Source organism: Nannospalax galili, unplaced genomic scaffold, assembly GCF_000622305.1.
Source record: "Nannospalax galili isolate Female #2095 unplaced genomic scaffold, S.galili_v1.0 scaffold139, whole genome shotgun sequence".
NCBI classification, from domain to species: Eukaryota; Metazoa; Chordata; class Mammalia; order Rodentia; family Spalacidae; genus Nannospalax; species Nannospalax galili.
Genome location: NW_008345884.1, coordinates 4,128,337 through 4,141,413, shown reverse-complemented (window position 1 = coordinate 4,141,413; position 13,077 = coordinate 4,128,337). Strand labels below are relative to the sequence as shown.

Genomic DNA, 13,077 nt, shown 5'->3' with positions numbered 1-13,077 from the left:
AGAAATACTTTACAAGAGCCCAGGGCTGCCTAGCAAGAGCAGCATGTCTGCAGACTGGAGCTTCGCCTTAGCAATTACACTCTGCATCTTGGAAGTAAGTGCACTGGCCGCCCCAGGAACCACTCCCAGGTGAGTACACAGTTGGCTGTTTGTCTCTGGAATTTCACTCTGGAATTTGCTATCTCAGAGTCTAATTCTTTAATAGCAAAGTAGGGGGGAAAAAAGGTTAAGCCAAATAGTGATATGTAAAACCCTAGAATTTAAACTTTCAAAACAAATGAAGAAAGACAGAGGGTGTTTCTGCTAGCTTTCTGTGGAAACCTGCTGCTGTTTCTGGTATTTTGTTGTAACAAAGGGGTTCAAATGTTAAGACAAAGAGTTTTCTCTTTGAATACTTGGGATTATGAAATAAAACTGGTTGCCATCAGTATATAATAGATCCGTGTTCATCAGTGTCTAAGAACTGAGTTTAAAAGTAAGAAAGTTAATCTTTCCCTCCTTTATCTCAAAACTTGATCCTTTTTAACTGTTGGCTGCATTGTCCTTTGGCCCCAAATTAAGCAAAGGTTAATCATTTGGCTTTTCTTCCATAACATCCCATGTTGTGCTCCAAGTTGTGTGTCCTGGGTTTTGGATCTATTTCTTCCATCTAAGAATTGCCGTGATGCAGATGGATTAGCTATGCTTGCAGCAAGATCTTGTTTTCTCCCTTTTACTGGCTCATGGTTACAAAGCCCATAGACTATGCTTTGCCTATGGTATGAGAGTGTCCCCAAAGCTGAACATGCTGCAGTCCCCAGGATAGCAGCAGACAGAGGTGGTGGAGGCCTTAGAGAAGCTTTAGACAAGGTAGTTAGGTCTTGGATTTCTACACTACTGAATAGGTTATCACTATCTCTGAAGAGTAGGTCAAGCCTACCCTGTAGGTCTAGCCTGGCCCTTCCTCCATCTCGTTTCCTTTCTTGCACGTTGTCCCTTCTGACTACAGCCACTTCCCTTTTTGCTTTTTAGACCTGTGACACAACCATGGGAGCTCTTTCCAGATGTCAAGACCATGTTGTTTGAAATTTGTAGCCAGCAGAATCATGAACAAAGTACATTTCTTTCCTATATATCACCCTCATCAGGTATTTCGTGACAGCAACACAAAATAGACATTACACTGAACACATTCAACAAGTAAACAAAGAGGACATTAAGAACTTCCTAAACATGACTGCGACTAGGAGTGCTAGAGATTAGGACCTCATGGGATATCCTTCCTGCCTGCCTAATGGGAGAGGACACAAACCTGTGTGGTTCAGTAAAGCATGATGTGCTCTGAAGACAGCAGAGAAACACCCCCTGATGCCAACATCATCCTGAAAGCTGTTGCTCTGTCAGGGCTGACTTGACCTGTATCCAATTCCCCTTTGGTCATTTCACTCTTGGTTTAACATGTCTGTTTTGACTCTGCTACCCACCTCAAGCCATCTTTGCCTGCCTCAGGGCCCAAGCTGCCATTCAGCCTGAACTCCACCCACCAAACTGGGTTGTGTTCATGATAGGAATTTCCATGAGAGGACTCAAAGAGGCACTATCCAGACCCACAGGGGCTCTGGGACAAGTGCTCAGCCAGACCCTCCTTCATCCACCACATTATCTAAGCAGCATTGTCCCATCCAGAAAATATTTTCACTTTCCCAGCATCAGAGCACAGAAGGAATTTGTACTTGAAAAGATGGTTATTGAAAGTTGCTTTAGCTCTCTTTTACTTAACCTGACCGGTTCTTAGGTTAAGAAAAAAAAATGAAACAACCCACATTCCTGGATTGTGGCTCCTATTGATCAAAACTGAGCAGCTGTGGGAAGGCTGTCCCTGCTTTGAAGTTCACACCCCCTGGGTCTTGGCCACACTCAGCTGTTCCAGGCAGGACCAGGCAGTCCCTTGGCCAGCTTCTGCTCCTGGCAGTTGTGCTACCCAGTTCTGCTGAGCATCCTGTACTCTCATAGCCATGCCCTTCAGAATGTGCCAGGATGGCTCCAACTCTGAACACCCTGTGCTGTGCCCTCTGATAGAGGGTGCAGAGACTTCAACCACAACAGGCGACTACTTACTTGAATAATAGTAGCAATGTTTCAACTTTATTTCTAAGTTTCTCACCATATATATTCTGTGAGAAATTGACTAGACATCCACAGCTTGGGTCAAGCTGCCAAGGTGTGTGTGTGTGTGTGTGTGTGTGTGTGTGTGTGTGTGTGCTTACTTTTTTAGTACATTTATGTATTTAGTGTGTGTGTGCATGCATGCATGCACATGCCATGGCAAATGTGTGCAGGCCAAATAACTTTTTGGAGTCTGTTCTTTCATCCTGAGAGACCAACAATTGTGTTCAGATGGTCAGACTCAGCAGGAAGTGCTGAATTTGGGTGGTTCAGTGTCTCCGTGCCTCAATTCCACAGTATATAAGGTGCTGGTTGTGCTTGTTCCCTAAAGGCGCCATAGCAAAGTCCCTAAACCCATTGCTTTAAACAACACAGGCTTATTGTCTCCTAGTCTTGAGGCTGGAGGTCTAAGATCAAGATGTTGATGGGGCCACAATCCCTCTACTACTCTGTGTAGTTTCTGATGGTAGCCTGAAATCCTTGGCATATTTTGGCTTTCCAATCTTATCTCTGTCATCACATAGCCATCTTCCTATCATCTTCTGTATGGATTTTCTTTCTTATTTTTTCCTGACCCTCCTCACCCACTCCCACACTGGGGATTGAATTCTGAACTTTACATATGCAAAACAAGCACTCTATCACTGAGCCACATCCCCAGTTCCCCAGTTTCTCTTTATGAGTGTGTGTGTGTGTGTGTGTGTGTGTATGAGTGCTTGTGTGTGTGTGTGCCATGCACATGAGAGTGGAGGCCAAAGGTCAACCTCAGGTGTCATTCCTCAAACACCGTCCACCTTTGTTTTTGAGACAAAGTCTCTCACAGGCCTGGAACTTCCATGTAGACTAGCCTGGCTAGTCAGTGAGCCCAGGGACCTGCCTGTGTCTGTTGTCCCAGCTCTGGAGTTACCAACATTTTTATTTAAGGTCTAAGAACCAAACTCAGGTCCTCATGTTTGCATAGCAAGCACTTTACCAACTGAATCATCTCCCTAGCCCCTGGATTTATATTTTTACAAGGACACCAGGAATGTTGGATTGGGGCCTACTTCAATGAATCCATTCTGACTCTATTATCCATATCCTATTTATAAGTTCACATTCTTAGATTCTCAGGTACCAGGGCTTAGGACCAGTACATCGTTCACTTTTGGAAGGAATACAATTCAACCCACCACCCTGATAACAGATTCTATGCAGTAAAGATTTTTATGTCTTTTTAAGATTTACTTTTATTATTATGTGTGTGTGTGTGTCTGAACATTAAGTTGTTCATATGTAAAGTACTTCTTTCTTCTGTTCCAGGCACAAGGAAAGAATTTAACAAATATCAGGCACTTTTTATGATAACCTTGCTGCTCTTTTCACTTTAAGATGCTTCCTTGTCTAAAGGAAGGGTTGGAGTAACAGTCGCCTTCAGGGGAAGTCACATGGTTCGGTTGTTCTGTGAACAGTGAATTTGGTAGAGGTTTCCAACTCTCACCTCACCCCAGGAGAACAGGCCCTGAGGATACCACCATGTCCCTTTTCTCAAGGTAGAATGGAAATTTTTACAGCCATGCTGAGAGGAGAATAAAACTTCAGAGCACAGTTTCTGGAGCCAGGCTGCCTGGACTCCAAGTCTCCACAAATTTGCAGCTATGTGCCCAGGGCAGATTCTGTACTGCTTTGACCCTGATTCACACCTTGGAAAGGGGCATAAAAGTGAGGCTTTCCAAGAGGAATACCTGAGACAGTAAACAAAGTGTGTTCAGTGTGCACAGGTAGCTACTATCATTACCTTTTCTTTTAGATTTGAAAATATGAAAATATTCAAAGTTCAAAGACCTAAACTATAGTAAGATGTATTCTGGGAAATCTTGCTTCTCCCTTGTAACTTCTCATGAGGTATATCTTATCTCATGTATAATAATTGGAACACTTTCCCTTCCCACACACCTCCCCTTTGGGTAGCACATGCTAGCTCCTAATGTACCCTTCTTTACGTCAGTGAAAGCACAGAGACATTTAAAATCTTGCTTTTCTGATTTCTTTTAACAGAAAGCATATTCTGTATAATGTCTGGCACACTGATTTTTTTTTTTTGTCATAATATAACTTAGGGAATCTTCTGAATCAAAGTGAAAGTGCTCCCTCATTGTCCTCAGAGTCGAATGACTTTCCATTGTGTAAGTTCAGTTGAGGAAACCTATCTGTGTAATTTCATGTACTTTGTATTAGAAACTGCTGCAGTGAATATCCTTATTTATATAACATTTTATAAGTGGAAACACATCCTACAGATTAATTCCCAGAAGTGATGTATCTGGGTCAAAGGTAGCCAGTCACCTTTGTGACTTTGCCTAACTTGCCCTCTTGCCCTATGAAATTTGTATTACTTTTCATTTACTGGCAGGGTATGAGAATATTTCCCCATAGCCCTGCCACAGGAGAAAGGAGCCAATTTTTTTTGGGGGGGGGTGAGGTTTGCATAGTTTATCACATCCAGGAAAGGATGACTTACAAAGGCATGAGTTCTCACAGGCTTATATTTGAAATGCCTGCCGCCAGCTCATTCTGCCCTGCAGTCTCCATCAACTTTTCATACATTCACCCTGTGGTCCAAATGCCTCATCTCACCCCATGGGGTCCATGTGTGCTGTCTCAACCCGCACGGCCATTTTCCACTCAGTTCTTTCTTGTTCAATATGGCAGCAGCTCCTCCCTTTCATGCAAATGGTTGGGTGGGAGAAGTGATGGACTTCAGCCTGCTTGACTCCTTCCACAGACAATAGCTTGCATCATAGTGGTTGGATGGAGGAACTTCAGGTTACACTCCATCCCTTTCCTCTGGCTCATACAACTTTCTGCCTCCTTCTTCCACAAGGGTCCCTGAGCTTGGAGGTGGTGATAAGTGTGGGACAATCATGGAAGATATTGACCTCTCGAGCTTCTCCATTATTTGTCTTCAAGACTTGGCCACTGATCCATCTTGGTGGTGTCTCCCCTACTATAAAGACAAATGGAAGGACGCAGACACATCTAAACAAACATGGGTCCAAATACAAGTGCCTAGAAGATATCCCAGCAGGTGTACCATATTCACACTTGTAGCAGCTTCCCTGCTGGGGCCTAAAGCCTTTCCTAACACAGGGAGTTGGCCTGGTCTACAGCACCACATGTGTGTTGCACCCCTAAGAGCAGGCCTCATCCAGTTAGAAATTTTACAGTTGTACATATGTTAGTCGAGCCATTATTGCACCAGCAGGCATTGCTTGGCATGTCCGTAGTGTGCAGCATGCATGGTCCATTGTTGAGCAGAATTATGGGGCATCCTTTTTTCCCAACCACTGTGAAAACCATCCATCCAGTGGCATGGAGTTTTCAGCTTAGTCTTGATTCTGTCTCACCTTGTCCTGTGCTCACATCATGCAGTGCCTTTAGCAACATGACCTTACCAACCTTTTCTAGTGTAGAACTGACATTAGTGGCAATAGCCTTGTTAATTTGAGGACCTCTAGGATCTCTCTGGCCAATAGCTCATAAGGAGGAAACCCACCCCTAGTACTGTAATTTTTATCTTAACCGTTGTACAGTTTTGGGAGCCTTTGTAGGCTTTTCCCAACCATTCTGGTGGATATTACTTGTGTCTTACCCAACCATAAAGCTCCCAGGAATATTACAGCTATAGCTGGCCTTTGTATCTTTAGGTGTACTTGATATCTTTTAAATGTGTCTCACATCTGTAAAACACTCAAAGGTTAATATCATATATTAAATCAATCATAGATAGACCATGTCTAACACAGTGTGGAAAGGTTTTATCCATTTGTATTAATTGCTTTTTCCATAGATCTCTGTTGGGTACCATAGCATGGGTAAGAGGCATTAACTTAGTTCTTTATTATTTTTAGTTATCCCTTTGGAGTCATTCCACATCTGGGGATTTTACAGGGAGTCTCTTTGTATCCTTTTATCCTCGATACTTTTACAGGTGCTGGCTCAAGTTGCCTGACCCTGCACCAGGCTAAAGAGACAAAGGGTCTGTTTTGTCCCTGCTGCACCTGTTGGTTCCCTGAGTCAGGCAGGCCCTGGGTCTGCCTCCTGGCTGCAGCCATATCTGTTGCCTTTCCATTGACTAAACCTGGCTGCTGGCAGAGGTCCTGGAGGGAAAAACTGCCTCCACCCTTAGCATAGCCTTTCTCAGGGAAGAAATGTACCTTATTTAATCTTTGGGGATCCTTAACCACCCCAGGAAAGTTTTTATCCTCTGAATGCCTTTTGTGAACTTTAGGTTTTAAAGCCTTCCAGAGACTCCTTAGTACTGAATTTGGTTTTCTATCAATTTTTTCTTTGGGAATTTGGTCTCAGCATAAATCTAGCCACATTTCTCTTTGAGTAACCCAAATGGGCCATTTTTTTCTGTCTTGTCTTTTTTTTTTTTATCACTTGCAGGTTGCTCTATTATTCTACAGACACTTTTTACATGCTGGTTTGAATCACTTAGATCTGCCAAAGCCTCCATCACTTTACAAAGATCCTGACCCATTAAAGGACTTAGCAAAACCATTAAAGCTCTATACCAATCTCGAGGTCTCAGTTGAATTAAGTTTTCCTTTATATCTCTGGTGAACACAGCCCTATCTGGCCTAGTGAACTGGGCTTTATATATTGCTTTTCTCATACCTAGTTTTCTCAGTAACACCTGTCCCTCTTTTATAGTCCTCCAGCCCGTGCTAATCATGGGAGACTCCATTAGTGATGACTATGTGTCTTTAATACCTTGAACAAGCCATTCCATTAGGGACTGCTGCCTCCTGTATTGGCCTAGGTTAAACAGCCTATGTCGCAAGGACAGATGGGTGGTTATATAGCTCAGCTGAGATGCTTCTGAAGAACTTAAACTGACATCATTTGCTCCCATGTCGCATACCCTCACGAACCACGTGGTGAAGGGCTCTTTAATTGCTTGTTTGGAAGTCTTTCCTAGCCCCAACAGCTGTAGTGTGGAGTATTTTCTCCTAGCAATGGTATTGTTAACTTTTTTCTCTTTTTGTATTAAAAGTTGAATCTCAGGGGCAGCTTTAGCTACCTTTATTTATAGGTTGTTTCTTTTCTCATTATTATCTGTCTTTTTCTCTAGGTCCTATGATTCCTGATCCCCTAACTTTATGTTAGTTAAAAATCTCCAGTTTTTTCTCTCAAACTCTGAGGCTCAGGCTGAATTTGCCAGTAGCTCCTTACTCTTTTTAGCTTCTCCTGAGGCTGTTTCTTTTGCCTCACCAAATCTCCTATTATGCAAAGAAGTGGCCACGCCCCTCTTTGGGTTCCCTGTCTCTTTCCAAGGCCTGTAAAATTTTTTCTAGGCCCTCCACAAGCCTTAGGGAATTTTCAGACACATGTGGCGGTGGCCCACGTTTTTCAAGTAACTGAGCTATTTTCCCACATTTGTGGGATGGCTGCTACTGGAGATTTCCCTGTTTGAGTCTGTCCACATCTGTGTAGCCTGCATCATTTTAGTTACATATTTTACGATCCATTGTGTTACCCATATGACCGCAGCTAGCCTCATGTTTTTCTGGAATCCTGAAGTTCATCTATCCAGCCCACTACACCAATTGTTTTGCCATATTTTCTCCTCCCTGTGGGGTCCACCTGTGCTGTCTCACCTGGCTCACCCGTTGGCCACTGGGAAGCCAATTTTTTTTATCTGTCAGTAGCATAGGTGAAAATAAAAGGGTCTCAAGGCAGTTTTAATTTGCCTTTCTTTTACGGAGTCAGGTTACGTATTTTTCGTACCTGGAAGGGCCACATTTGTATGTATGTGAGCAACTACGTATGTGGTTCTTTGTTACCACCCTGCCCCTTCTTCTTCAGTATCCTCTCTTTCTCTTGTGAATTCCCATGCTTAGTCTATAAATTAGTATTTGGTCTCTGATATGAATCATAAATATTTTTCCCATTTAATTATTCATCTTTTGAATTTACTTATGTTGTGTTTTAAAATTCTCATGTAACTTTAATTTATTAACATTATGTTAAAGTATTCTTCGCTTTTCAAATAGATACTCAGGAATATCAGAGCGGGAATCTCAGATGTTACCACAGGTCTCTGTTCCCACTTATTATAAGTCAGCAAAGAGGAATATGAAAAAGTAAATGGCACTTGCCATTCAATAAGTCTTCCATGTGAAGCCTATGACTGTATGAGAGATGTGTTCCTATGAAGGGGCCACAGATGCTGGCTGTATCGCCTATGCCTCATCGAGAACTTTGCCCCTTGAATTCTGCTCTTTCTCTCCTGTATCCTCCATATGTACCTTTTTAGTTGAGCCATTCCTACTAGTACACAAGTATGGCTCAAGTTCTTCTTTAAATATTGGCTCCATCTTCTGTCTTATGCTAAACATACTCTTTCACATCTAGTCTCAAGGCGTGAAACACAACTTCTATTCCAGCAAACCCCACATGCATACTTCTGGCAAAATATTCCTTAGACTCTCACAGTTGCCACATTTACATCTATGGTGATATACCATTTATGTTCCTAACCACCCATCTATAGTCACAGAGCAAATCTCTTCCCTCAGCCCAAAGTTCAATAACAGTCAACATCTCACCTTGACAATTAACAGATCTCACAAACTTAATGTGTTCAAAGCATGTCTACTGACTTCTCCACCCATCCCAACCCCTGTACCACTACTCACCAAGTACTTCATCAAGTCCTGTTAGTACTACCTTTAAATATATGCTACACTTTTCACACTGCACCATAGGATACGAACAGTTATGTGTCAATTATAAGCAAATATGTAAACACATTGATTTCAAATTTGACCACTTCTTGTCTCCATGGTGACCTTTGCAGCCCAATCATTCTCATTTCTGGTCCACTCCCCAATCATCAATTTTCCATTGAGCATTCAGAGAAAACCTGGAAAACACAAATCTAAATATGGTACTCCTGCTCTCTACAAAATCTCAGCAAGCGCAGAACCAAATCTAAAGTCCTCCTCAGAACTCCAAGATGGAGCTGTACCCTGCCTCCTTCTGCAGGGATATCTGTATCTTTTGCTTTCCCAGCTTTAAAAATCACAGTTTGTGTGCCAGCAACATGCCACCCACAGGACTCTTCCACTAAGTTTTCCCTCAGTCTGTAGCACTCTTTTCCCATACCCTCTGTTTCTTCTCTGATTTCATTCAGGTAGATAAACAAATGTTGCCTCTCATTTGGTTCATTTTTTGCAGCATGACAACCAACTCAAAAGAGTATTAAAACATAACCAAAGCCAGGCATGGTAGCGCATGTCTCCAGTCCAAGCATTCAGGAGGCAGAGGCAGGCAGGTTGCTGTGAGATGGAGGCCATCCTGGTCTAGTGAATTTCAGCCCAGCTGTGGATATAAGGGAACCCTGTTTTAAAAGCAAGCAAAGAAACAACAACAAAAAAATATATATAGCTATTATTTCTTTTGCTCATGAATCAGGAGGTTGCCTGAACTGTTGCCTTCTCTTGCGTAGTGGTTTGAATGAGAAATGTCCCCCATAAGCTCAGTTATTTGAACATTGGACCCCAGTTAGTGGCACTGCTTGGGAAGGTCACAGAATTTTTAGGAGATGTAGCCTTCCTGGAGGAAGTGTGTTACTGGGGGCGGGCTTTGAGCGTTCCTAGCCTCACCCACTTCTGATCCCTCTCTTCTTTGTGTTTGTGGTTGAAGATGGGGGCTCTCAGCTTCCTGCTCCTGCCACCGTGCCTGCTTTCTGCCATGCCTCCCAGCCATGGTGATTCTTATCCCTCAAACCATAAGCCAAAATAAACTCTTTTTTCCTTGATTGCTTTTGGTCATTGTGTTCTGTCACAACAGCAGAAACATCACTAATCCATCTGTGTCTCCCACACAGCTGTCATCAGATGGTAGCTGGCCTGCTGTCATCTCAAAGGCTTATTCATTCCTGTGTCTGTCACCTGGTCTCCTGAGTGCTCCCCACCCCCAATTCTCTGCTCTGTAGTGGATGTGAGAAGGTAGCTTCGTATATAGTATTGAAAAACTCCCAAAGTGAATGTCTTTAGACAAACCAGCAGAGCCTGTGCTATCTTTTCTAACCCAGCTTTGAAAGTCATGCTAGGTCACTTCTGCATTCTGCGCATCAAGGCAGTCAAAATGGGTCAGCCACCTTCAGAAGAATGACCCATACTACTTTAGATAGAAGTGTAAACTCTTCTACGAGGAATGCCTCACCAGCCCCATGTAAAAGCCCCTCTCCCCCCGCCACCCTACGTGCTATCTGCCTTCTTACCCTCCACTATTTTCCTTCCAAACTCACGTGTCTTAACGGAACTTCAGGTTATATTTATGCAAACGTGCTCATTGGTCTCTCACCACTAGTACATGGGCTCCATGTCAGCAAAGATGTCTGTCTTGTATTACTTGAGACACATCATGTCCTGATGTATGACAGGTATTGCTATATGCTGGGTCACTGGGAGTACATAAAATAAGACTTGTAAAATCAGGAAAGTGCCTTAAAACTTAGCACAATGGTCACTGTTACAATTTTATCTTTTCGTCTTCATGAGCTACATGAATTTGGAATTCAGTCCTGATTAGCTAACATTTCCCCCAACAGAAGGATCCCTTCACACAGTAGATGTTTCCTGCTTGGACTGACCAACCTGTTTTGGAGTGTAAGCTGTGGTAGTGCTTTTCTTTTTCTAGAATTGGAAACTTCTCTTCCTGCCAGGACAAGACCTTCCTTTAATGCATTTCTGGCACAAAGTTAGACCCCCTGCCATGCTGATGTACATTGCTTTGATCTAGGAAGTGCCTTTCAAGCTGTGGTCAAAACACTTGGAGACAGGCTGTACTTGATAAGCACATTTCATCTGAGAACCCAGAAAGTGCTTGACAGACACTTCTCTGCTGGACCTAATAGCTCAGCGGGATGATAGGCAGGTGGTGATTGCTGTACACATGCATATTTCAAGCTACAAAAGATTATCTGCTGACTGAGTCAAAGGGGCTGACAGAGTGGTGCTGGGCTCGGAGGGTGAAAGATAGGAGGAGTTATTCAAGTTCACTCATCTCCTTTCCTAATATTTATGCAGAGTGCTTATTTCAACAACATTGGCTTGCTTAACCTTTTAGTCTCCACTATTAATTCCCAGGAAATCTGCTTTATTGTGCATCAGGGTAGTCACTGGCTAGATTCTAATTTTACTCAATAAAGAACTAAACTCTGGACTAGTTCAGCGAGCAGTTACCTGCCATGCATGAGTCTCAGGTCTACACTGTACCCTCTGATCAGGCAAGTGAGGAAGATGAAGATCTCAGGGTATTGGTCTATAGGGTGGACTCAAAAACCAAGGAAATGATCGTCCCTGGGGAGATACTGAAAATGCTAACAGGTTCACCTAAGTAGGTGATAAATTGATAGGAACCAATAATCAAGTATGAGACAGCAAGACGTTAAAATGAACCATGGGGTTGCTAAAAGACGAAGCCTACTGTAACTCCTAAAACCAGTGAGAGGCCACTTGAATGACCCATTTAAGTCAATGATGCCTCAAGACTGAATGACATTGTTATAATGAGCACCACCACACCAACCTGAATTCCACCCCCCCATTATCATAGATTTCCACCATATGTTGCCAAACGATATTCCTGAACATTGAACATAAGAATCATCTAGTAGCTTTTCAAAACGTGATATCTGGAATCCCTCAGAGAACTTGAGCTACTCAATATGAAATGGAGTTAGCAACTTTATTTATTTGCTTATTTATTTATTGTGGTACTGCAGGTTGAACCCAGAGGGTTGCACATGCTATTGAAGCACTCAATCACTGAGCTGCATCTCCATTCCAAATTCCTATTTTTATTTTGTAAATTTTTATTAAATTTTTGTGTATTTCATACACAACATCTTAATTATCTTTCTGCTCCCTTCCTCACTGGAACCCTTCCATACACCCCCAACTGGAATTTTTTTTAAATAATAAAAATTTTAACTTGAAAAACCCTACATAGAGAATAGTGAAAATTGCAACATGCCATCAAATAAATGAAGAGTAATCAATTGGGAATTTGCTGAAGAGTTCTTGTTTTTTAAAGAAATAATTTATTAAGAATTTCATACATGTATATAAGGTGTTTTGATCAAATCCATGCCCACTCCCTCCCCTCCAACTCCTTCCATATCTCCCCATCACTTTTTTCTGATAACTTCATGTACTCTTTCTTCTTCGATTGATTCTTTTTTTTTTTTTTTAAATGGGGCTTTTGGCTACTCTAACATTCCCCTCTCTGAAGAGGGGAATCCTAAAATTCTTTTAATTAAAAAATCTTTTAAGGATTAGATAAAAGCTCCCAAATATTTTCAACATTTTTGGCCTTTGGAACACAGTAAGTTGCTAAGAGGCCCAAGGACATTGTGAGTTTTAGCCAACAAACTGGCTACTTTTCTTTGGGGTCTTTTTACCCTAACTGCCTAGCCAATTCCTGCCTCCTATTCTTTTTTTTTAATCTTCTGAAGGGGTTACCCAAATTGCCAATAGAGAATCAGGACACAGACTGCTCTGATGTCCAGAACTTTCTACAAAGTATTGTGCATAATACACCATAGGAGACAGAAACAGAACAAGAGAGAATGACAGCTGAATCAGGTTTGGTCCTCATGTCATAGTGACAGAGAACTTTTAAATGTCTAATTTTGAAAACTACACAGAAATTACATGGTCCTCTGATTGAAAGTTAGAGATGGACAAAACACAAACTATTTCAGAAAGTTTAGAATTACTCGGGTTCCTACTCAGACAAAAAGAGAAATTTGAACCTTCCAGTGTTCTAAGGTTTACTGGTTAAGAGAAAAAGTTTCAAGCTATCTCACTGAACTGTAAGACTTGCAGGTTCATGGGAACACGAACATGGTTTTTCAGTGATTTTGTTGGAAAG

General features: G+C 42.1%; 1 protein-coding gene across 2 annotated transcripts in view; it reads left to right on the top strand.

The window, feature by feature from the left end:
- Nucleotides 1-13,077, top strand: part of C9 (complement C9) — a 57,984-nt gene continuing 44,907 nt past the window's right edge. For both annotated transcript variants that reach the window (XM_029567802.1, XM_008842122.2), the window contains exon 1: nt 1-129. In XM_029567802.1, the coding sequence (XP_029423662.1) occupies nt 44-129 (86 nt within the window). In that variant the 5' untranslated portion in view covers nt 1-43. The remainder of the gene's footprint in view (nt 130-13,077) is intronic.